Source organism: Oncorhynchus gorbuscha, linkage group LG03, assembly GCF_021184085.1.
Source record: "Oncorhynchus gorbuscha isolate QuinsamMale2020 ecotype Even-year linkage group LG03, OgorEven_v1.0, whole genome shotgun sequence".
Taxonomy (NCBI): Eukaryota; Metazoa; Chordata; class Actinopteri; order Salmoniformes; family Salmonidae; genus Oncorhynchus; species Oncorhynchus gorbuscha.
Genome location: NC_060175.1, coordinates 58581728 through 58608335, shown reverse-complemented (window position 1 = coordinate 58608335; position 26608 = coordinate 58581728). Strand labels below are relative to the sequence as shown.

Sequence of the window (26608 nt, the reverse complement as noted above, 5' to 3'; positions counted from 1 at the left end):
GGAGTTGTAGCAATGAGACAAGATAGTAACTACTAACAATTGGATACCATGAAATCGGGGAGAAAAGGGAGTAAAATTAAAATAAAAAAAAACAAATCTGTGGAGTGGTTGAAAGAGTTTTAATGACTTCAACCTAAGTGTATGTTAACTTCCAACATCCACTGTAGCAATTATAAATGTCCATGGGGAAGGGGGGCCAGGGTAAATGTACATTGGGGGGGGTCAGCTGGTTCAGGCCGGGGAAGTCAATCACTGGACTCTGGCGTTAGTGTCAATGAGGCCTTTTTTTTAGAGGACACTGAGGAATGACCCCTTTAGGCCTTATTGTCCTGTTTGTCGATGGGAGATTTGGCATCAAGACAAATGAACTTCTCAGCTGACCATAGGCTAACATTAGCTTGATAAAAAAAATCAGTACAGTATATTGTTAGTGTGTGGCAAAATGTTTGTTCTGCAGTCTATACACAGTACAGTACAGTCCAGGTTTAACTTTATTGAACTAACTAATTGGGACATCAAAGTACAACTCTGCAACAATTTTTATAAAAGTAGTCATTTGTTTTTTAAATTCATTTTCATTTAAGGCAATCCAATACAAAGCATTTCACAACCCACCATATGACAACGATCATATACAACAACCAAAAAACATTTCAAATAAAAAGGGGGAACCATGCACATGAGAAACCCAGAGGGATAAACAACAAAGGTGAAAAGAGGAGGATCACAAAAAGTGGTGTTAATAAAAAATAATGAACAATTCATTGTTGCAACATGCTGGTCGGTTACAGTTTTCCCATGTGTGATCTCTCCTCCTGTCAAGAGATCTCACGGCAACAACAGAAATGGCCAGGCATGAGAGAGAGAGAGAGAGAGAGAGAGAGAGAGAGAGAGAGAGAGAGAGAGAGAGAGAGAGAGAGAGAGAGAGAGAGAGAGAAGAGAAAGCAGACAGCCCACTGAATTTGTGGCCATTAATCCAGATGAAATGGTGTCTATAATCTCATTTATACCTGGTGCTAATATGGATCCTTTGTCCTGATCTTGTCTGCATTCTGATTGTGCCCACATTTCCCAGAAATGTGTCGACACAGAAATGTGCTTGAAATGTGCTTAAAACGTGTCTGATATCCATCTGCATTGTGATCAGATTTCCTGGCACGTCCTTTATGCAAATAGCTTCACAGCTATTCATTCAAAATAATATTTATTTATTGTAAGACACATATTGATGTCATCGGATATTGGTGCCACTTTTCAATGATTTTAGATGGCTGAATAATGATGATTTAAATGGTTTCTCTGTCCAGATCTGTCTACACCTGTAAGATATCCAGACACGATGTGTCTCTGACTACCTTGAGGTGGGCAGAATGATCAGATCCCAATCAGATCACAATGTGTCTTTTGATTGCGCATTTTTTGACCGGTGTAGACATTCAGAATGTGGATAAGATCAGGACAAGGACACAAGCTAGAACCAGTAGTAAATGGGGCTAGTGTTACAGATAGTTGGCACAGAATATAAAACACTGTCTTTCCATCCCAGGTGAATGGATGGATCTTGTTCACAATCTGGCAATCCTACAGATCAGGGGTCGATTGAGGCGAGATTGAGGACTTGGCAGCGTAGCCTAGTGGTTAGAGAATTGGACTAGTAACTGAAAGGTTGCAAGTTCAAATCCCCTAGCACAAATCTGTTGTTCTGCCCCTGAACAAAGCAGTTAACCCACTGTTCCTTGGCCATCATTGAAAATAAGAATTTGTTCTTAACTGACTTGCCTAGTTAAACATTTAAAAATAAATACTGTTTTTTATAGCATAGCCATAGAAATAGAATTACTAGAATGAATAACATCCCCATCGAAGTCAGTGTGCAAGTCTACTTCTTTTATTGTGGCGTTGTCGGCAGAATAAATGGCTTTTTATCATACAAATTCCAGAAAAAATTACGTGAATCATATAATATATCAATAAGATCATCACTATCTCTAAAAATGTATAAATAAACATACTGTCAAAGTACCAGTACACCTCTTAAGGAATAGAATAAAGTGCTTTCCTTAAAGTTTATCAGTAGGAATATGTACTGTTGTAAACCACTCTTATTATTGAACACACACACTCACTCCTGATACTCTAGGTCCACACCACTTAGTAAGAAAAAACAAGCCATATCATTAACTGTATAGATATCAGATATACCATTTGTCTCTATCCCCATATATTATACACAACACTGTACAGAACCAGGTTTAGCCATTTCCAAAACATACAGTACTCTTAGCGATTATGACTCCAAGAGAAGAGAGCTGTGAATAGGGTTGCAAAACTCCGGTAACTTTGCAAAAAGTCCTAGGTTTTCAAGGAATGTTCCTTGTGATTCCAGGAATTTTCAAAGCAGGATTTCTGGAAAACCTGAACATTTTGGAAAAGTTAACAGAATTGTTCAACCTTAGTTGTTTATCAGGCTTGGTTGGAATGCTGTCTACAGTACGTTAAGGCCTACAGAGTATTTAGCTAGCTGAGGAGATCCGTCCCTCTGTCTGTCTATGTGTGCACCGTGCAGCAGGTGTCCAGACTGTCTATACTCCTCAGCTTGATTTAATTTCAGCCTGGCTTCATCTGATTATAACACAATAATGGCTTATTCTCAGGGAGCAGAGAAGCTGTTGGGTGACCAGAGAGAGAGAGGGGTGGACAGTAAAGGACTGTTGGTTATGAAAAGGTTTCAATGGAATTCAATGTGATTCAAGTGAATACATTTGCTGTCTTTATCCAGCAGTTTAATGTCAATTAAACAAAAATCCATTCGTTATGGGAATTGGGGAGATGGAAAGAGAGAGAGAGAAGAAAATATTAGTTGAAAGAGTTGTATATATTTTCACTCTTTGACTGATGAAATATAGGACACGGTAAACTATCAGAACCTTTAAAAAAATAAAGCAATACTTCTGACGTATGTATGTATGTATGTATGTATGTATGTATGTATGTATGTATGTATGTATGTATGTATGTATGTATGTATGTATGTATGTATGTATGTATGTATGTATGTATGTATGTATGTATGTATGTATGTATGTATGTATGTATGTATGTATGTATGTATGTATGTATGTATGTATGTATGTATGTATGTATGTATGTCACAGACAGGTTCTAGTGTGTCCAAACGCTGATGTGCATAGTTACATTCCTGTGGTGGTGGTGGTTAAGTGGTTTAGAGAGCTATGATGAGCTCTCCCTTGTGCTTCTCCATAATTGTTAAACTATCCTTGTTTGTAATTGAGAAATCCAAACTGGATGGTCACATATTAATTATATATCCTTATATATCCATGCCACTTTTGATACATTATAAATACAGACATATGGGGAATTCCATCCTATATACGAACATGCTTTAAAATAGAAGCCAAGAGAAGAGTCTACAACTTATGGGAGTACAAAGAGCAAAGACACTCAATGACTAAAAAAGAAAACTCACAAGGTGAATACACTTTTCTTTTTTTCAACCTTAAATCATAAAGCTACAAATTAATATGGGAATGTGTCTTAGGCCCAAAACAAAACAAAACAAAAATGAATGGAAAAGTATCCAAAAACATCACCTTATCACACACTCTAATACACCAATGGCGAGCTAGGTCAAAAGTCAAAGATCAGAGTTCAGATGAGAGTTCCACTTGTCCCATTACAGTTAGACAACCAGATCACAGACAGGCACAAGTTCCAACCACAATATGACCCCACATGACCCCTTCACCCACCCGCTCTCAAACAAGACAAGAAGAAACAGTCACTGGCCCATGTATGTTGATAAAAAGACAAGTCCTTGTATGGTCTGTCCATTGCCGTCTCTCTTTTGCAGAGAAACAGACAGAATAGATAGAATCACAATGAACAGAAACGCTGTTGTCTTCTCCAGAGAGTCACCTGTCTGGGAGAGTCCTGACACAAACACCTATTGCTTCAGCAACTTACTATTACATCACTTCCTGTCCCAACATTCCAATCAGGAAGTAGAGAGTTCCCAGGGTCTGCAAATCTTTGACTCCGTCTCTCGTCAGTACTCAGTGTAATGGTTTGTGTGGTGGGCTCAGATCTGTGTGTGTCCAGGGGGTGTGTAGGGAGGCGGTGTGGGGTTAGGTTTGACGCCCCTACTCTTCATATAGGAGATTAACTGATCAGGGATCTCAGCCAGGACATCCTTGGCTAGCCGGGCCATACTTAACACGTGATTTCCTGTTCGGTCCATGTAGTCTCTAAATGGGACAAACTGACAGGGAGAGAGCAAAGACACGATAGCAACTGAGAAACAGCCTGGGATAACACTACAGCATATGAACATTTTCATTAATAATACATTACACATATTTATACATCCTTTTGAGCCTAGTGGTTAGAGCGTTGGGACAGTAACCGAAAGGTTGCTGGATTGAATCCCCGAGCTGGGAAGGTAAAAATCTGTCAGGCAGCTAACCCACTGTTCCCCGGTAGGCCAACATTGTAAATAACAAGTTGTTCTTAACTGACTAGACTAGTCAAATACAGGTTAAATAAAAATGAAACAATAATTAATACTGATAAGACTCATCCTTTGTACTGCCTTCGCCTTATTGTTCATTTACAGTTAACCAGCATTCCTAGGATTTTTACTCTGTATACCTTCCTGTTTTGAAATTCCTTGAAATTCCTCTTGAAAGCAATTTAACAAAGCAATGTAACCTTCCATTCATCCATTTACTTAACCCCTCTTGTACAATGTCTGTACAAAGCCTTACTCTGGATAAAGACCTCCTGGAAAACCCGGACATTTCTACTGCTCAAGGTTACGATGTGTTTGTTCATAGCCGTGTTCATAGTCAGATTGTGTCACTGAACTGTGTGTGCGCGCGCGTGGGCTTGTGTGTGTGTGTGTCTGTGTGAGTCACCTGGACAATATCTCTCTCTGCAAGCTTCCCTCTGGATGAAATTCTGATGTCATCACCGTCCAACTCCACCATGGCTGCAAGGTAAGGAGATCACACAACCCCGAACATGTACAACGCACACATTTGTTTTGAACCAGTATGTATCAAGGTTAGTTTCGTTGAGAGGAGCATCTCATTCACAAGAGCAACGAGGAACATGATGAAATACAATTTCTGTTTTTTTTGTTTGTGCATTTTTAAAGGGTGTGTGTGCCCAGTACAGATGTACAGTGCCTTGCGAAAGTATTCGGCCCCCTTGAACTTTGCGACCCTTTGCCACATTTCAGGCTTCCAACATAAAGATATAAAACTGTATTTTTTTGTGAAGAATCAACAACAAGTGGGACACAATCATGAAGTGGAATGACATTTATTGGATATTTCAAACTTTTTTAACAAATCAAAAACGGAAAAATTGGGCGTGCAAAATTATTCAGCCCCCTTAAGTTAATACTTTGTAGCGCCACCTTTTGCTGCGATTACAGCTGTAAGTCGCTTGGGGTATGTCTCTATCAGTTTTGCACATCGAGAGACTGACATTTTTTCCCATTCCTCCTTGCAAAACAGCTCGAGCTCAGTGAGGTTGGATGGAGAGCATTTGTGAACAGCAGTTTTCAGTTCTTTCCACAGATTCTCGATTGGATTCAGGTATGGACTTTGACTTGACCATTCTAACACCTGGATATGTTTACTTTTTAAACCATTCCATTGTAGATTTTGCTTTATGTTTTGGATCATTGTCTTGTTGGAAGACAAATCTCCGTCCCAGTCTCAGGTCTTTTGCAGACTCCATCAGGTTTTCTTCCAGAATGGTCCTATATTTGGCTCCATCCATCTTCCCATCAATTTTAACCATCTTCCCTGTCCCTGCTGAAGAAAAGCAGGCCCAAACCATGATGCTGCCACCACCATGTTTGACAGTGGGGATGGTGTGTTCAGGGTGATGAGCTGTGTTGCTTTTACGCCAAACATAACGTTTTGCATTGTTGCCAAAAAGTTCAATTTTGGTTTCATCTGACCTTCTTCCACATGTTTGGTGTGTCTCCCAGGTGGCTTGTGGCAAACTTTAAATGACACTTTTTATGGATATCTTTAAGAAATGGCTTTCTTCTTGCCACTCTTCCATAAAGGCCAGATCTGTGCAATATACGACTGATTGTTGTCCTATGGACAGAGTCTCCCACCTCAGCTGTAGATCTCTGCAGTTCATCCAGAGTGATCATGGGCCTCTTGGCTGCATCTCTGATAAGTCTTCTCCTTGTATGAGCTGAAAGTTTAGAGGGACGGCCAGGTCTTGGTAGATTTGCAGTGGTCTGATACTCCTTCCATTTCAATATTATCGCTTGCACAGTGCTCCTTGGGATGTTTAAAGCTTGGGAAATCTTTTTGTATCCAAATCCGGCTTTAAACTTCTTCACAACAGTATCTGTGACCTGCCTGGTGTGTTCCTTGTTCTTCATGATGCTCTCTGTGCTTTTAACGGACCTCTGAGACTATCACAGTGCAGATGCATTTATACGGAGACTTGATTACACACAGGTGGATTGTATTTATCATCATTAGTCATTTAGGTCAACATTGGATCATTCAGAGATCCTCACTGAACTTCTGGAGAGAGTTTGCTGCACTGAAAGTAAAGGGGCTGAATAATTTTGCACGCCCAATTTTTCAGTTTTTGATTTGTTAAAACAGTTTGAAATATCCAATAAATGTTGTTCCACGTCATGATTGTGTCCCACTTGTTGTTGATTCTTCACAAAAATACAGTTTTATATCTTTATGTTTGAAGCCTGAAATGTGGCAAAAGGTCACAAAGTTCAAGGGGGCCGAATACTTTCGCAAGGCACTGTAGGATCTTCATTAGAGATGTATTGCTACGGCAGGGTAACAATCCAGCAGCAACATCTACTATTATTATTACTACATAGATTTAGAATTCATGTACATTTTTGTAGGGGTTGACACATTTCTCCCCCCTGGGAAAATCAAATCTGACATTTGAAAGTGGTAATTTGAAACTCCAGAAGCCTTTTTAAACCTCAAATACAGGGAAGAACTGAGAAGAAAGTAAGACTTGTCGGGTTTTTTGTTGTTGTCCCTAATTACCGAGAGATCGATTGGAACTGGAGACACCATATTTTACGACAAACAACATACATACAGTGAATTCGGGAAAGTATTCAGACACCTTGACTTTTTCCACATTATGGAACTTGTCAGAACCAGGATGAACCCATCCATTAGCCCTGATTACTTTAAACTACATTACATTAAAAAACCCTCAACGCCATACCACTCTACTCTCCTCCACACACAAACACGCATGCACTGCACGTACAGTAGGCACACGTGTTGTCTCTCTCTCTCCCTCCCTCCCTCTCCTCTGCTGAATCAAATGAGTTGCTAATGGTCTTGCAGGTCATCCGTCTAACTAATTGCTAGAAATGAGAGCGAATAGGGGCTACAGCTACTGTACCTGGCTGCTGTGTGTGAATTGTAGAAATTGAATCGCTCTCAATAACTTATATTGAACAAAAATATAAACTGCAACAATTTCAACGGTTTTACTGAGTTACAGTCCATATAAGGAAATCAGTCAATTTAGATAAATAAATTAGGCCCTAATCTATGGATTTCAACTGACTGGGAAAGGGGCACAGCCATGGGTGGGCCTGGGAGGAGCCAGGCCCACCCACTGGGGAGCCAGGCCCAGCCAATTAGAATTAGTTTTTCCCTACAAAAGGGCTTTATTACAGACATAAATACTCTGCAGTTTCATCAGCTGTCCGGTTGGCTGGTCTCAAGACTATCCTGCAGGTGAAGAAGCCTGATGTGGAGGTCCTGGGTTGGCGTGGTTACACATGGTCTGCGTTTGTGAGGCCAGTTGGACGTACTGCCAAATTCTCTAAAACGACGTTGAAGGCGGCTTATGGTAGAGAAATGAACATTCAATTCTCTTGCAATAGCTCTGGTGAAAATTACTGCAGTCAGCATGCCAATTGCACACTCCATCAAAACTTGAGAAATAAGCTCAAATAAGCTCATTTTAAATGAGCTCCCTCATTTTAGAGAAATAAGATTTTTGTATGTATGGAACATTTCTGGAATCTTTTATTTCAGCTCATGATACATGGGACCATGTTGCGTTTATATTTTTGTTCAGTATAGCTTTCAGGCCAGGTTAATGGTGATAATGAGAATATGGACGGAGCGTAGATTGCTTTTTGATTAGTTGTCTGACTGTATCAATCGGGCACTAACAATCAGCCTCATACGTTAAATGATATATCATCGGATCTTGGTAGAGTTTAAACATGAAACACTAGATAATATTTGAAACATGAAATACTAGGTTATATTTGAAACATTAAATACTAGGTTAAAGTTTAATAAACCTTCATTTTAAACGAGATTTAGTAGAGTTTCAGGCAATGTGAGTATTGAGCAACAATACCAGGTAGTAACTTTTTCCTTTGATATTTATTGCTATAAAAAAACTGCAACAACAAGTATCGTAAACTAAGTGAGATGCAGCTACTTACCGTCAAACTCAGCCTGTCCGACTCCCACGATAATGATGGACATGGGCAGTTTAGCCCCCTGAGGAGAAGAACAGGAACACACCATAATGTTATAGAGACTCTGATGGTCATTCAACACAGCCTACAAATCCTAACGCTTAACTCTTGACATGACCACTTCACAACTCCAAAACACTCTTGATATGACACACATGTAAAGTACATCCATTCTCTTTTTTCCATATAGACAGAGAAAAATTGAAATATATTCGAGGCTGTTCCATACAACCTGATCTATTACACATATACATAGTCATGTATATGTGAAAGACATGTAAGAGACATGGGTCATTTACTTTCCTGAGAGACCGATGAGTCTCTTACATGCTATACTACACACGAATGCACGCCCACACAACTCCAAGAGGGCAGTCGTATTCATTCAAGCTCACAGTGAGTCTCCATTGTTGTTGACCCAGATGTGATCTCCATGCTATATATTCTGTGACAGCTACATGGTTAAACACCCAGTTATAGGTTAGTACACCACACCACTAATATTCTGGAGAGGAGAGCACTTTAGGTTGATGAAGGGCCATTAACTATGAATGGGTCTTTATTGCTGCAGACACATGGAGTACAGAGAGAGAGCAGCGCATTGTTACTGGGTGATCTAAACCATTTCTGCACCGTTTGCATCTCTATCTGGGTGCATCTCTCTCTGTGTGCAAACCCACCGCCGGTGTGCGTGGCCCAAAGATGACTATTTTCAAGTTATATGACCATAGCACCGGTTCCAATCTAAGTGTCATTGCCATTTAGCAAACTCCAGGCGGTGCTATGGTTAGATGACATTTAAATAGAGGTCTTTGGTCAATCACACCAATGCTGGGTTTAGCCTCCGAAAGAACAATGCCAAAGACTCAGTGTCGTTATCCTAGCAAGGGGAGGGTGCTGGAGTATTGAAAACTGGGGATCCAATCATTTTGACCCTTATCTTTAATATTTTGTTTGTACTGTGGCTGTGTATTATTTATTCCATACAGCGCAGTCTTTTTTTGCTCATCTTTATCAAGGAAGCCAATAAACATTGGTAAAGTGTTGATTAGGTAGGAGTTGGGAGATTGAAGATGACTGTGAGGTGGGAATGGGGAGGCAACCCTTCCCGCCAATTACCCTCCCAACCACTCCCAAGACAAGTCCTGCGGAAGCAGGAACAGGAGCTGGAGGAAGTTACTTCTAGACTATGATCCAAGGTCCAATTTAGCGTTTTTTTAACCCTAATGTTTAGTATTGGGGGAACTGATCTGAAATACCTTGTAGTTATTTGTGCTTAAATCATTATTATTCTTTTTTATTTCAGATGGATGCATATTCTCACAGAAACTGCATTTGTCTCCAGCCCAAGACTAACGCAGCGTGTCAGCTGACCTAGTTTGTTACGGGGGCGAGATCTACTTCTCTGTCTTGTCATCTCTGTTATTACCCTGAAACAGATTGATGATCCCAAAGTATCAGTGTTCAACACTGTCAGTCACTGTCCTCCCACGCTACACACACACACTCTCACTCTCTCACACACACACACACACACACACACACACACACACACACACACACACACACACACACACACACACACACACACACACACACACACACACACACACACACACACACACACACACACACACACACACACACACACACACACACACACACACACACACACACACACACACACAGCTCATCAAGCATTTATGCTGCTAAAATATGCTGTGTGTGTGGGGAGGGGGGCTTGGAGTGTGAGTGGGTAGACTTTAATTAAACTACAACAATATTCCAATAAAATTACTATGTAAGGTAGAAAAAAACACTATGTTTTTCTTAGACAAACTTTAATTAGATAGAGAATGGATTGAGAAGCCCATTTTTCACGTGTTTCTCTCTCCGACTCCCCACCTCTCTCATTTCTCCCCCTCAGTCGTTCCTATCAATTCAAACACACTGAAACGGACAGTATCTTTAATTAAAGATACACCATGGTGTTAGAACTGTAGTCAGTTAACAATATAACTGCTGGGCTTCTCAGCCTCCATGTATCGTTATCAGGGGTCCCCTTTAGCCTACTTATCAGAATTATCCACTGTGTTGTTGTGACAACCGGGCTATACTTGTATTCTTAATATTATCCGTACATTGACAGTTGATACTCCCGATCAGAAAAAAGGGTCATGTTTTATAATGCCTAAAAATTGGCAAACGACCAATCTCCTCAAATGTTTATTTATAGACCCCCAAAAAGATACAGATTAGGAGCAGTGTGTGGAGGTGACTGTGTCTGTGTGTCTGTGCAGTAGGTAGTTTAATCATGATGGGCCCAGATGCCCCCCAAAAATTATGGGCCCCTATCACCAGTCATATTTCCCTTAAAATTCAAATAATTTTGTTGGTAAGGCTGTGTGGTAATATTACGAAGCATTGTAACAGCTGAGCAGAACCTAGTAGAAGGGCACATTTGAAGCTGTTACCAGAAAAGCCGCAATATAGCCAATACATTCAACGCTATGGATGGCGGTCAGAAATTAACCCGCATAAAAGTCGATCAGCACCACGGAAAGAACAAAGCGGTCAAAAAAACACCCTATTTTGTCTGCAAATAATAGGCAATAGCCTATATTACAAAACATAAATATATAGATCAATCTCTTGACTGAAACACCGAAACACAGCTAATGACCGAGTGCATGCTCGCTGAAGTAATGCACGGCGCAAAACCGGTATTTCAAATGATCTGCCTCCCACAGAGGCCTATAGCAAAAACACCAGCAAATGAATCAAGTGGAGCATTGAAACAGATTGCTTAAACGGCAGCATGCCATTAAACAGTATATGATGAGTGTGTGCTTACTACTATTACCATTGCCCAATTAAACGTATAGGCTGTGATGACAATGAAATGGCTCAGCGGCCGTGCACCAGAACATGGTTTCCAAAGACGGATCGAGCATAGTCGTAGATATACAAGCAATGTAAATTAATATCGATTTATTTGGGTAGCCTGCCCTGGAATAATCTAAACTCATTCACTCACTCATTTGATTGGCATTTGGCGGGCCTTGCACTCTGCGAAGTCGTTGACAATGGCATTGAAATTCATGATCCTGGCCCTGGTGTTTTCAGTGGACAGAATGGCCAACCCACTCAGTCTCTCCTGTAACATGCTGCTCCGCAGGTATGATTTTATTATTTTACATTTGGAAAAGGAGCGCTCGGCACTGGCTACCGTTAATTAAAGGGTTAGGGTCATAAAAAAAGAGCATCGCTGTAACTACCTCCCCAAATGTAGCAGTGACTGAATTGTTATCCACAATGAGCATATTGGCCAGGTCTCTCACTGTAGTGTGCTTTGCTATCTACATTCTTAAAAACAGGCCCTGAAAGAGAGTAATTGGCCAGGGAAGCTTGCTGATATATCTTTGCTGTAATGTTCAGCCAGCCGGCTGGCGGTCTCGAAGAGCGCATCATCATCTGCGTTGGCCAGGGTAGTGGGATGGATGTCAAAAAGTCTCAATGTTGCCCGCATACTTTTAAATCGGTTTGACAGCTGGTGGATAACGATGTCAGGGTTTGCATTAAAGACGTTGACTCTAAAACGACTCTCCCCATCAGACAGTCGCTCGTCCTCGCATAGCTCATCAAAATGACACCTAACCTTCCTTCTTTTTTTTCTCTGATGCAAAATCAATATACCACTCAACATTGACCATCTCTTTATGCTATGTCCGAAGAAGGTGTATAACAGTTCAACAGTTTTATAAAACTTGAATAGCCAGGTTAAGATTGTGTGCTACGCAATGCACATAAACAGCTTTCGGATATTCTGGCCTACACACACCCGAATAGACCCCGCTCATGTCAGCAGCTACACCATAACCCTGCCCACGACATTTTGAAATATCCAGCCCATTATCCTCTATGCTGCCCAGGATTTTAAGACGTGTCTCCAGAAATCCTAAAAATGACTCTGTGATGGTCAGATCTGTGGCGACATTATTTGCATCCCTTATCACTCTCACATTGCGATAAACTTGGCTTAACTGGCTACTTTGGATACATCCGGTGTGGTGTCCATAATAAAAACAAACAAAAAATGGGCTACCTGCATCTCTCCCTTCACTCGCTAGGCTAAAATATACATCAGCTCATTTTGGATTTGAGGGCTGAGATAGTTCACGGATCCTGCGGGGTGTTCTAAAAGTTGTTTCAGAACTGGGTTGTAAAATGACAGCAGTTCAATTATACTGAGAAAACTCCCGCTGTTGGCCTGCCCCAGCTTTTCAGGGTGCCGTCTGAACGCCAAATTACACAATGCAAGTGTGAGAGTTACATTAACTATGCGCTCCAACACCTGTCGCCAGAATTTTGCTGCGTTACTCACGCCTCTCTCCATTTCTGCGTCAATTGAGCTTCCATTGTTCATTTGAATCTGGGATGTCACCCACGCATCAGAGAAGAAAGGGGCACTCCGATCTCAGAACAGCCAGCAAGACTCACAATACGCAATCTGGTTTGGCCGAATAACATAGCCACGTGGTAATTTGTTTCCTGCCTTGGTTGTAGTGGTGTAATAAACCTCGGAAAAACACCGCCTTTCGTCATCTCTTGGGAATGGGCGAGTAGGCTTACACGAGTGAAACAGTATAGCTTCCGTTCCTCTCCTCGCCCATACCTGGGCTGAACCAGGGACCCCCTGCACACAACAACCACGAAGCATCGTTACTATGAGGATTCTGTGTTATGCATTATAGCCCGTTACCATATATGTGATTGAATATTATCTGCTGTTGGCTTGTGTGGATGTATGTGTTATGCAACATAGCTGACTTGAGACATTGTTAACAGTTTCAGGGCCATGGGCCTTTCTCATGATGGAAAAATACAGAATAACATGAAGACAGGAACTGTGCAATGAGTTGGGGGGGGCACATTCAGAACTTAGTGTTGCGAGTATTTTGTTAGATAACAGGAGCCAGGTGCCTGATAACTGTATATTCTACACAACTACAACGACTGACCGCTGAAGCGCTTAGGGGGCTGGGACCAGCTCGGGCGCCAATAATCAACGATAGGCTGAGTGAGTTTAAACCACGCCCAGTCTCTACTCTGACAGGCGGGCTCGGAAGCAGAAACTACTTCTGTCAAGAGTATATTATAATATCTTTGTCAGGAACAAGTCAGTTCTCTGTTTGCCCTGCAAGGTGTGACAGAGAGCCCGTATATACGAAAATTGCATTTACCACTTACTGCTTAGCTAATAAAAAATACATAGCATACAATGCGGTGACTCATTGTCATATTTATCCTGATACCAGATTCGATTGACGCAACCCTAACATTACCCATCGCTCAACAAAAGCCGCAAACCCCGCTAACTAGCTAGCCATTTCACATCGGTTACACATGTGGTTTAACTTTTGCATCCACATTTGTTGCATAATGCCCTCTGTCAGTTGGATAGATTAAAAGGCCGTCTGTCCCATTTCCACCTGTTTCCTCAGCCGACACGATTCTATCCTCACCCTGCTCCCTATCCCGCCGCCCGACCCGGGGGATAGCTGGTGCTCAGGGTGTATCCGCCGATACCTGACAACCTGTACCCTCCTCTGTCAAAGTTGCTTCTTCTGGCACAATGGAACAGCTTGGCCTGGGCTCACTTGACCCGCTAAAAGCTGCTACTGGCGATGATAAACCTACATCCTCTTTTGCATTTGAAAAAGGAATCTAATTTAACGAATTTTGATACCTCCTTTGCGTTCTCATTTTTTGGCCTTCCACTTTTTGGGATCCACTTGTGTTGATACATTGCTGATTTTTAAATCCGGGAATTTTCTATTCTCGACTTTCTTTATTTTATTTTTGCCATTGTTTGGAGGTGTGTTCCGCCTCCTCATTAATTCACATAGAAGTAGCCCATTTCACTGTTGCAGACAATTTAATGTTTGAGGCTTTACTGAGCCGGACAAACTACTCGCTGAGGAGAGGCTAAGCACTTTCCCAGACATTTGCGCCTCTCCAGTCAGAAAGTAACTTGCACAAACATTTTCCTCCTGGCACATTTTCCGGCTGGCGCCCGTATTGCCTTCATTGTTGTTTTGCACGCTAAAAATAACTTTGGACATGTCTGCGTTCCTATCAAAGTAAGTGCCTGATTACACTATCATTATACTTTCTGAATATGTGACTCACCAGCTGGATTCAGTCTTTCGTAGCAAAATTTGAAAATTAGTTTGTTTTTTACATTGGATAAAAGTAGAGACTCAGAGCTACACAATGGTATATCATACATTGCATTTTTGAGGAACAATGGAAAGTAATTATTCTTTCAAAGTTGATAAACTTGTAAACTCACTTGAGAAAATGGCCTTTGAATGTTTTGGTATCTAAGAGCTCTTCTTTGTCTACACCCATTCAACATCTTTCACACCAGAAACTACAATATGAATTAGCTAATAGCAATTACTATTTAGAATTAATCACATCACGGGTGTGCTCATCATTGATTGAAATAATTGAGTAAAACACTTTCTAGAAATCAAAAGTAATCCGACGATGGGTAGTTTGTGCATGACGGAATGTTTGTTTTTTCGCATCAACCAAGGATAATAAGAGGAGACAAGATGAGTTTGATCTGTTTATAGTATGCATTTTGAAGGGGGAGTGTCATCTACGATCATCCACTTCCCTTCATTCACTTCTGGAAGTTTACACAAAAGATGAGTGAACCATTCCTTCAACTCATTAGAGGAAATCTACCTAGAGACCAACATCCCAGAGTTGCATCTTCACTGTGCACAACTGAGCAAGAGGACAAGTACATTAGAGTGTCACAGCTTTATTAAATAGTACCCACAACGTCAACAGTGACTGCTGGCCTTCTAAGCAGAGTTGCAAAGAAAAGCCATATCTCAAACTGGCCAGCAAACTAGACACTCTGTTTCTCAATGTATTTGTCCTCTTGCTCAGTTGTGCACCGGGGCCTCCCACTCCTCTTTCTATTCTGGTTAGAGCCAGTACAAAAGCGCTTTCTAATGATCAATTAGGCTTTTAAAATGATAAACTTGGATTATTTAACACAACGTGCCATTGAACACAGGAGTGATGTGTCATGTTTTGTCATATATTGTCTTGTCATTATGCTTTCCCTTCTGTTCGTTTCCCCCTGCTGGTCTTATTAGGTTCGTTCCCTTTTTCTATCCCTCTCTCTCTCCCTTCCTCTCTCTCTTCTCTCTATCGTTCCGTTCCTGCTCCCAGCTGTTCCTATTCCCCTAATCAATCATTTAGTCTTCCCACACCTGTTCCCGATCCTTTTCCCTGATTAGAGTCCCTATTTCTCTCCTTGTTTTCCGTTCCTGCCCTGTCGGATCCTTGTCTATTGTTCACCGTGCTGTGTCTGTGTATCGCCCTGTCGTGTCGTGTTTCCCTCAGATGCTGCGTGGAGAGCAGGTGTCTGAGTCTGCTACGTTCAAGTGCCTTCCCGAGGCAACCTGCAGTTCTTGATCGAGTCTCCAGTCTGTTCTCGTCATTACGAGTGGAATTATGTCTTATGTTTGTAGAAATACTTTACTGGATTAAAGACTCTGTTTTCGCCAAGTCGCTTTTGGGTCCTCATTCACCCGCATGACAGAAGGATCCGACCAAGAATGGACCCAGCGACTATGGATTCTCTCTACTCTACTCTCGAGTTCCAGGGAGCGATGCTCGGCAGACACGAGCAGGAATTGTCTGCTGCTCGGCATGCCGTTGAGACCCTGGTCGCTCAGGTCTCCGACCTCTCAGGACAGTATCAGAGTCTTCGTCTCGTGTCACCAGCTACTTCCGGTTCTTCCGAGCCTCCGGAACCTAGGGTTAATAACCCACCATGTTATTCTGGGCAGCCCACTGAGTGCCGCTCCTTTCTCACCCAGTGTGATATCGTGTTCTCTCTCCAACCCAACACATACTCAAGAGAGAGAGCTCGGATTGCCTACGTCATATCACTCCTTACTGGTCGGGCTCGGCAGTGGGGCACAGCTATCTGGGAGGCAAGCGCTGAGTGTACTAACAATTATCTGAACTATAAAGAGGAGATGATAAGGGTTTTTGATCACTCAGTTTTTGGGAAAGAAGCTTCCTGGTCCCTGTCTTCCCTATGTCAAGGTAATCGATCCATAACGGATTACTCTATAGAGTTTCGCACTCTTGCTGCCTCCAGTAACTGGAACGAGCAGGCGTTGCTCGCTCGTTTTCTGGAGGGACTCCACGCTAAGGTTAAGGATGAGATTCTCTCTCGGGAGGTTCCATCCAGCGTGGATTCTTTGATTGAACTCGCTATTCGCATTGAACGACGGGTAGATCTTCGTCACCGAGCTCATAGAAGAGAGCTCGCGTTAACTGTGTCTCCCCTCTCTCCGACACTACCGTCTTTCCCCACTGACTCAGGTGTTGAGCCCATGCAGCTGGGGGGTATTCGCATCTCGACTAAGGAGAGGGAACGGAGAATCACCAACCGCCTCTGTCTCTATTGCGGTTCCGCTGGTCATTTTGTCATTTCATGTCCAGTTAAAGGCCAGAGCTCATCAGTAAGCGGAGGGCGACTGATAAGCGCTACTAGACGGTCCTCTCCGTCAAGTACATGTACTACTTTACCGGTCCATCTACGCTGGACCGGATCGGCAGCTTCCTGCAGTGCATTAATAGACTCTGGGGCAGAGGGCTGTTTTATGGACGAAGCCTGGGCGCGGGAACATGACATTCCTCTCAGACAGTTAGGGAGCCCACGGTCATGTTTGCCTTGGATGGTAGTCCTCTCCCCAGTATATTATATGAAACACTACCTTTAACCCTCACTGTATCTGGTAACCATAGTGAGACCATTTCTTTTTTGATTTTTTGTTCACCTTTTACACCTGTTGTTTTGGGTCATCCCTGGCTAGTGTGTCATAATCCTTCTTTTGATTGGTCTAGTAATTCTATCCTTTCCTGGAACGTTTCTTGTCATGTGAAGTGTTTAATGTCTGCTATTTCTCCTGTTTGTTCTGTCCCCTCTTCTCAGGAGGAACCTGGTGATTTGACAGGAGTGCCGGAGGAATATCATGGTCTGCGCACGGTCTTCAGTCGGTCCAGAACCAACTCCCTTCCTCCTCACCGGTCGTATGATTGTTGTTCTGATCTCTTTAAGAAGTGTTTTGCATCCGCTCCTATCCTTGTTGCACCTGACGTCACTAAACAGTTTATTGTTGAGGTTGACGCGTCGGGGGTGGGCGTGGGAGCCATTCTGTCCCAGCGCTCCGATACTGACGATGGGGTCCACCCTTGTGCGTATTTTTCTCATCGCCTGTCACCGTCGGAACGTAACTATGATGTGGCTAACCGCGAACTGCTCGCCATCCGTTTAGCCCTAGGCAAATGGCGACAGTGGTTGGAGGGGGCGACCGTTCCTTTTGTCGTTTGGACTGACCAAAGGAACCTTGAGTACATCCGTTATGCCAAACGACTGAATGCGCGTCATGCTCGTTGGGCGTTGTTTTTCGCTCGTTTCGAGTTCGTTATTTCTTATTGCCCGGGTACTAAGAACACCAAGCCTCATGCTTTATCCCGTCTCTTTAGTTCTTCTGTGGCTTCTACTGATCCCGAGGGGATTCTTCCTTATGGGCGTGTTGTCGGGTTGACAGTCTGGGGAATTGAAAGACAGGTTAAGCAAGCACTCACGCACACTGCGTCGCCGCGCGCTTGTCCTAGTAACCTCCTTTTCGTTCCTGTTTCCACTCGTCTGGCTGTTCTTCAGTGGGCTCACTCTGCCAAGTTAGCTGGTCATCCCGGTGTTCGAGGCACTCTTGCTTCTATTCGCCAGCGGTTTTGGTGGCCTACTCAGGAGCGTGACACGCGCCGTTTCGTGGCTGCGTGTTCAGACTGCGCGCAGAAGAAGTCTGGTAATTTTTTTTTCTGCTTCTGCTCCTGGTCTTGCTGGTTCTCAGTCTGTTCCCTGCCATCGCATCTCTCCTGTTCTTGTTCCTGCCCTTGCTGTGTCTCAGTCTGTCCCTAGTTGTTACTCTCCTGGCCTGTTTGGTTCTGTTTGCTCTTAAGCTTTCAGTTCTCTACCCGTGTCTCATTTTTTTTTTAGAGTAGTACCCTAGTTTCCCTTTTTATCGTTTTCCGTTACGGTCCTGAGGAGAGGAGTTGGGTTCTTTCTCGGGATGTGCTGGACCGTTTGTGATCTATAATTTCCTCCGTTGCCGCCAGTGTTCCTCCTCGAGAGCGCCAGGAGGCGCTCGGTGAGTGGGGGGGTACTGTCATGTTTTGTCATATATTGTCTTGTCATTATGCTTTCCCTTCTGTTCGTTTCCCCCTGCTGGTCTTATTAGGTTCGTTCCCTTTTTTCTATCCCTCTCTCTCTCCCTTCCTCTCTCTCTTCTCTCTATCGTTCCGTTCCTGCTCCCAGCTGTTCCTATTCCCCTAATCAATCATTTAGTCTTCCCACACCTGTTCCCGATCCTTTTCCCTGATTAGAGTCCCTATTTCTCTCCTTGTTTTCCGTTCCTGCCCTGTCGGATCCTTGTCTATTGTTCACCGTGCTGTGTCTGTGTATCGCCCTGTCGTGTCGTGTTTCCCTCAGATGCTGCGTGGAGAGCAGGTGTCTGAGTCTGCTACGTTCAAGTGCCTTCCCGAGGCAACCTGCAGTTCTTGATCGAGTCTCCAGTCTGTTCTCGTCATTACGAGTGGAATTATGTCTTATGTTTGTAGAAATACTTTACTGGATTAAAGACTCTGTTTTCGCCAAGTCGCTTTTGGGTCCTCATTCACCCGCATGACATGATGGTTGTTGATAATGGGCCTCTGTACGCCTATGTAGTATTCCATAAAAAAATCAGCCGTTTCCAGCTACAAGAGTCATTTACAACATTAACAATTTCTTCACTGTATTTCTGATCAATTTGATGTTATTTTAATGGACAAAAATTGTGGTTTTCTTTTAAAATCAAGGACATTTCTAAGTGTCCCCAAACTTTTGAACAGTAGTGTATATTCTTTTAATCAAAATGTGTTTTTTGGGGGCAGAAATGCCTTCTGGAATATGTGAACTTTCATGTGCCTTAATAACAAACGTGTATTTCATCTGTAAATACAAATAAAATGGTTAAATTACGAGCCTAGTTGGTTTAGCCACGGAAAAAGACAGGAACTTTCCCGCTGGGCATGATTGGCTGAAATAATGGATGGACTGAACATACCGGGAGATGAGTTTGGATTGGTCTGCCATGCAACATGTTTCTGTTTATAACGTGAGCTGCTCAGTATGTGCTGAGAGCCCTTTCTACCACATCCATTTTTAAATATATAACGTTAGCCAACTAGAACAAAAGTTTCTCTACTTTTCTCAACAACATTGATGCCCTGAATTTAGCAGGCTCTATTGACCACTCATTTCGTAAAAGTGATTTGTTACTTTCTGCACACGCCACAGTCAGTGTGAACTGGAGTGACTTGACACAACGCTGCCCAAACAAGATGTAGCTACGAACAAAACTGAGTTAAATGGTTCCAGTCTGCCTTGAAGCATTCATCAAAGTATACGGGTAAGAGTCTAGATACATATTTAGTTTGTATAAGTTTCTAATTTTGTCAGAAAGTCATTTTTCATTGCAAGTTACAGTGTACTGTTAGCTAGCTAGTAAACGTTAGCTTGCTGGCTCGCACATGTATGATCTGTGTAGTAATATTATTTGAACCAGAAATCCAGTTGCATTCTTAGTTATAGCCTAATGTTGGCTAGCTAACGTTGAACCTGGTTGGTATAGTAGTAGCGTGAGTTGGGATTATGCCGGTTCATTGTGTAGCTAGCTAGCTACATGTCTAGACAATAGTGACCCATCCACTTAGCTAGATGTGGCTGGGTGTTGGTTACAGAATTTCCTTCACATGACCCATCAATTTAGACAAGTGTGTCAGGTAAGTGTCATCTAATAATGATAAAATATTTTTATCTGGACACTTTCTGTTTTTGATATTGCTTCTCTGCAAGTAACCATTTAATTGTACTGTTTACACCTTCTGTTTCCAGTGCATGTGACAAATCAACTTTTTATTTTATTTGATACCGTTTGTGTTTACCGGAGACGGTAATACGAAGAACAACATGACCTGCACCAAAGTCAGATTAGGATGTAGGCCAAGGACTAGATAAAGTGTATTTTTACCTGGAGTTTGTCCTTATTGTAGGCTACTACTTTCACCGCGTTTAGTCTTGAAATCTTTGGTTGTTTACTAAACGAATCACCCTGTTCAGCAAATGGCCTCACATGTGAATCCTTAAAGAGATGGATGGGGCTAAGACTTAAGAGGGTGTGAACGATGCTGAATGGGTGTAAACAAAGAAGAGCACTCCAGTAGGTGTACCAAAACATTTTCTCAAAAGTGGATTTGCAATTTCATCAACTTTCAAAGAAGAATGACTTTCCCATTGTTCTTCAACTGCAGTGTAGGATATACCATGTTCTCGCTGTCCACTTTTATCCCATGTAAAAAAAAAACACAATTTCAAATTTTGCTACATAAGACCGAATCAAGGCTTTCGGTCACATATTTGCGATGGTACACTCCAGGGATCACTCAACAATGATCACAAAGATGTGATCGTACGTGTCAAAGGGTTAAGTTAGGAATAGGAAAAAAGAAACGGGTATACGGGCTCTAAATACTTTTCTGTTTGTGATTTTTTTTTTAAAACAACATTTTGACAGCTGAGTAAATGTAAAATAAAATGATTTAGGAAGTCAGGGAAGCAGGAGGATGTTGCTTTCAAAATGGCTGATTTATTTTAGTTACAAAATCAAATGGTAGGAGGCATTGGCGTTTGGTGGTTCTAGTGCTTTTTTTTCTCTTCTTTACATTTTTTTATATATCCCCCCCTACCCTACCATCCCTACCCTAATTGGAGTAAACTAACTAACAACAGTACTTCTACTACTACTTACAGCTATTTTGCAAGGGATGGCCATTTCGGCAGAGGTATAGAGGTACCAGGCCTTCTTGTGTGGACAGCTGGACTTTAGAGAGCTAAAGGGGAGTGGGTGACGACACAGGTTGCAGCCCAATTTTCTATCCTTCCTCCAAAAGTGTACACTTGTTCACTTCCTTACACTGGTTTAAAAGGAAATTATATAAACTCCCACTAGCCCATGGCTACACCAATCCATGGCTTTTACTTTTGTGGGAAGTGGTGAAGGAGACATTATTGGGACGCATCCTACACAGTGGTGTAAAGTACTACTTAAGTCATTTTGGGGGGGTATTTGTACTTAAATTCACTATTTATATATTGGACAACTTTTACTTTTATTTCAATACATTCCTAAAGGAAATAATGTACTATTTACTCCATACATTTTCTCTGACACGCAAAAGTACTCGTTCATAGCAGGGAAATGGTCCAATTCACACACTTCTCAAGAGAACGTCCCAGGTCATCCCTACTGCCAATGATCTGACATACTCATTAAACACAAATGCTTAATTTGTAAATGATATCTGAGTGTTGGAGTGTGCCCCTGGCTATCCTTAAAAAAGAAACAAAAGAAAATGGTGCTGTCTGGTTTGCTTAATGTAAGGAATATGAAATTATTTATATTTGTACTTTTAGTATATTTTAGCAATTACATTTACTTTTGAAACTTAGGTAAATTTAAAACCAAAACTTTTACTCTTTTACTCAACCAATATTTTACTGGGTGACTTTCACTGTTACTTGAGCCATTTTCTATCTTTACTTTTACTCAAGTACTGGACCAGCAGAACACAACAGGAAGTGATGTCACAGTAGTTTAACATGTCCATCATCCACTCTGAGACCACCGTCCATAAAAAAAATGTGCAGGAAGCCTGGGGCTGTCTAACTGATTAGTCCTGTCTGTTTCTATAACACTCATTCAGAAGCGACGAGAATGCACGTATGTATGTGTGTTTGCTGCTGATGAAACAGTATGAGAACAGTGAGCGTATGCGGGGGAGAACGTCTTCTGTGTGACAAAACAAAGGATTTCTGACCAGAGCCTGAGAAGCCAATCACACCCACGTCTGAGTCGGTGACTCATAAATAACGTAATTCACAAGTCGTCAATTATGTCCTGTGATGTCCCACTGAGAGAGACAAGAAACCACCCCAGGCTTCGACTGAAGAAGACATTAAGCCTAGTACGTCATTTGAAGGACTCCCCTCTAGAAGTGACCTTTGAGAACCACAGTGTGATACCACAGCCTGATACCACAGTGGCAAATGAATATGTGAATTCAACTAAGAGCTTTGCAGCGCAACGCTAAACTTCCCCCCTGTTTTGGTCTCGAGGCTACCACGTTGTAGCAGCGTGAAGCGCACCCGAGCACATGAGCAGATACTCTGTGTGACCGCGTGGTCTCAATATCTGCGGTGCTGTTCATTGCAACATCATCTCGCTGAGTCTTCCTTTAAATGTCTCGGTTGTAAATCAACTGAAACGGCAATGTCCAAACTCTCTTCGTATATGGGTCCTGGACTAGAGTAGTCAACAGAACAGGTCTACAAAGGGAGGGCTGGATGAATGATGTCTTAAAACCAGATTTGAACCACATAGGAAACACCGGGGAACCAATAATGAGAGAACCACACCTCAATACATTATCAGGCTGTGGCAGACTAATAGAGAAGCAGTGGGCTAGCCTCCTAACTCCTCTCTAAGGGATATACTGTACCTCTAGTAAAGCCATGTTTTGAAACCTCCCAAGAAAGTGTGAGAGACATGAACAACATGATCTGTGACATTTGCAGAGTCACATTGATGCGAACATCAGGATGTGGCGTTAGGCTCCGGTAGGGGTCTGAGGGTGTTGACGGGGCCATAGTAGAATCGTGCACGGCGCAATTTAATCGTTGGGCGGAGAAAGAAATGTGTCAAAGTGTCTGATTCACCAGGGACCCTGATATGACGTGAACTGTTTTAACATGACAGGAGTCCGAGAGGAGAAGAGAGAGGGAGAGAGAGCCCGAGAGGAGAAGAGAGAGGGAGAGAGAGCCCGAGAGGAGAAGAGAGAGGGAGAGAGAGCCCGAGAGGAGAAGAGAGAGGGAGAGAGAGCCCGAGAGGAGAAGAGAGAGGGAGAGAGAGCCCGAGAGGAGAAGAGAGAGGGAGAGAGAGCCCGAGAGGAGAAGAGGGAGGGAGAGAGAGCCTGAGAGGAGAAGAGGGAGGGAGAGAGAGCCTGAGAGGAGAAGAGAGAGGGAGAGAGAGGGAGGTACATAGAGAAAGAGGGAAGGAGGTAGGGAGAGGCCAGAGAGAAAGAGAGGTGAAGCAAGAGAGAAAGAGAGAGGTGACGCAAGACCGAAATAGAGAGCAATGAAAAGAGGTAGAGCAAAATAATGCATTGAGAGAGCATTGCTTTGCTTTGGAGCACTGTTGTGTTCTCTAACTGAGTGACAGGTTCCATAGTGTACTGTCCCCCCTGCCCCAGCTGTGTAATGAATGACACACAGCATGGGCCTCGCCTTCCTCCCTCCGTTACCTCCCTCGCCTTCCTCCCTCCATTACCTCCCTCCCTTCCTCCCTCCGCCAGCTGTAGAGAAGTAGGTCAGTGTTCCTGAAAACACTCTCCGGAGGACACACACACAAACACACACGATCCTGTCCAGCTCTTTGAACTGAAGAGGACGCTCAAAGCATTTCAACTTCACTCTCCTATTTCAGAGAAAACACTCAAATAATCAATGTTTCCCAAAATTAGATTCCATCACCATCAAAAGAGCAGAACTGAAAGCAGTAGAGGCAGCAGGGTTGTATGCAGGTAGAGGTGCAGTAGTCAGTCAGAGAGGCCAAGCAAGATAGAGCAGCAGGCAAGATCTTAAAAGGAAGGTGTGGCTGTTCTAACGGTTTGACTAACAGTCGCAAATTCCCTTTAAATCCAGTGTGCTGGAGGTCTGGCCGATTCCACGCAGACGACTTTCTCTTCATTCTTTCTCTTCGTTTGCTTCTCTCTCCAAACATTCTCGCTTCTCGCTTCTCTCTCTCTTTCTCTCTCTCCATCTCCCCTCATTTCTCTTTCATGTTCCACCATTTTCTCCCTGTCTCTCTCTCCCTCTTTCCTCCTTCCTCTTCAACCACTCTCTCTCTCCATCTCTCCAGACTTACATTGACGATGGCCTCCTTGGTCTGAGCCATGTCTGATATGACTCCGTCTGTGATGATGAGGAGGACGAAGTACTGGGACCCGTCCTGAACCGCTGCAGCATAACTGAAGAGGAACACACACACACACACACACACACACACACACACACACACACACACACACACACACACACACACACACACACACACACACACACACACACACACACACACACACACACACACACACACACACACACACACACACACACACACACACACACACACACACGGATGCAGGCAAGTCAGGCAGGCAAGTATGCACACACACAAACAGGCGCGCACGCACACACACAAGCAGATTGTGAGTAAAAAAGCAAACACCCTGAACCAAACTCAAACTCCCTGTGACCAATGACATGCTTGAATGTCATTCTTTAACTAAAGTCATTGTACTCCCTCTCCATCTTCTCCACTCCAGTCCCTTCTACATTTCAGTGCCTATTCAATTGAAATACTATACTCTGATATCATTCTGCGGATTGATAACATTCATTCTATTCATTATCATACTTCGAAAAACACTTTGACCTCAAACACTGCAGGAAATGAAGCTGAACTACGCCGTGTGTTTCAGTGATCAACTGATTGTCTGTGTTCATTTGTTCCGTCTGTCTGGAGTCATTTTCTCCCTTTCAGCCCAACTCCATTCACATGGTAATGGCTAGAGGACTGACTGTTACTGTGCCTGGAGGGACATATTCAGAACTCTTTTTATCTCTATGGTCTTATCTCTCTTTGTTTGAAAAGTTATCAGACTGCGGACTAGGTGTGTGTGTGCCTGTGTGTTTGGGTGTGTGTTAGTGATGTGCGGGTCAGCTGTTTGAGCACCCAGGCCTATGTTACTGCTCATAATTTCCAACATTTTGGTAGGCTATTTGTTAGTCAACTGGTCTATAGATACATGCAGCTTCTGTTCTGTTATTAGGTCTACTTGTGGCCCTAGAAGACTAAGTCAACCCTTGCTCACCAGAGTAATGTCTTGGATCGATAGAATGAATGCTTCAATTTAGTTGACATAAGTAAAGCTTGTTTTCTTTTCCTCTTTTATCTCTGCTTCTCTCAAGCAGTAAAGATGTTTAGGGACTGTGGAGAAAATGCAATGACAAATTACGGGAACATTTCCAAATGACATCAGTTTGACCGGTGTTAAGGGAATTAAAAGCTGTCAAAACGACCCAACATGTTTCTGATAAGATTTCAGTTTAGCTTGGATGCATATTTTATGTTTTTGAAATGCTATCAGCTTTTATGATGCTGATAAAGAACGTACCTTTACAGACGGTCCCTAACAGTGCATTCATTCTCTCAAGATGCTGAAAAAAATATATATATTTCTCCACTCCTGTTCCCGAAGACAAAATTTCATTTGGTCTATCATTTTACTGCAAGAAATACATAATTCTGCAGCAGTTCATATTATATTAGGCTATATGAGATGTTACAGACGTAGTCAAATTTCAGATTTCAGTTAGACTACTATTCCATTTAACCCATCTGAATAGCACAGTTCCCTTGATGTACCGTACTGAAGTCCCCGTCTTCTGACTGTCGAATTCGTATAGGACCTCACAATCATCACACATGACAAAACCTGGAACTGCTATCATACTCTTTTACCGTTTCACCAGATCTTTTCCAAACATTAGACAACTAACTTTTACTGCTCAAGTTTCCAAAAGGCATTTGCCGTGTATTTGGCACGCTACAGTTAGGCCCGTAAGCTTCGGCTACACACTAACGCCAGATAGAAATTCTGAAAGAAAAACCTCAACGTAGCCTATTGATAAGAATTGCACAGGAATGATACATTTATTGATTTTTTTGTGTGCGTGCCTTGTTTTACCTTTATTCAACCCGACCGGCACCCACACGTTCCTCATCC

At 42.6% G+C, this 26608-nt stretch overlaps 1 protein-coding gene across 3 annotated transcripts in view; it reads right to left on the bottom strand.

The window, feature by feature from the left end:
• Nucleotides 1–1866: 1866 nt before the first annotated feature.
• The window catches only part of LOC124031635 (copine-5), a 213221-nt gene continuing 188479 nt past the window's right edge, over nt 1867–26608 (bottom strand). For all 3 annotated transcript variants that reach the window (XM_046343125.1, XM_046343126.1, XM_046343127.1), the window contains 4 exons: nt 24685–24787; nt 8519–8576; nt 4938–5011; nt 1867–4282 (listed from right to left, as the gene is read on the bottom strand). In XM_046343125.1, coding sequence (XP_046199081.1) covers nt 4103–4282; nt 4938–5011; nt 8519–8576; nt 24685–24787 — 415 coding nt within the window. In that variant the 3' untranslated portion in view covers nt 1867–4102. The remainder of the gene's footprint in view (nt 4283–4937; nt 5012–8518; nt 8577–24684; nt 24788–26608) is intronic.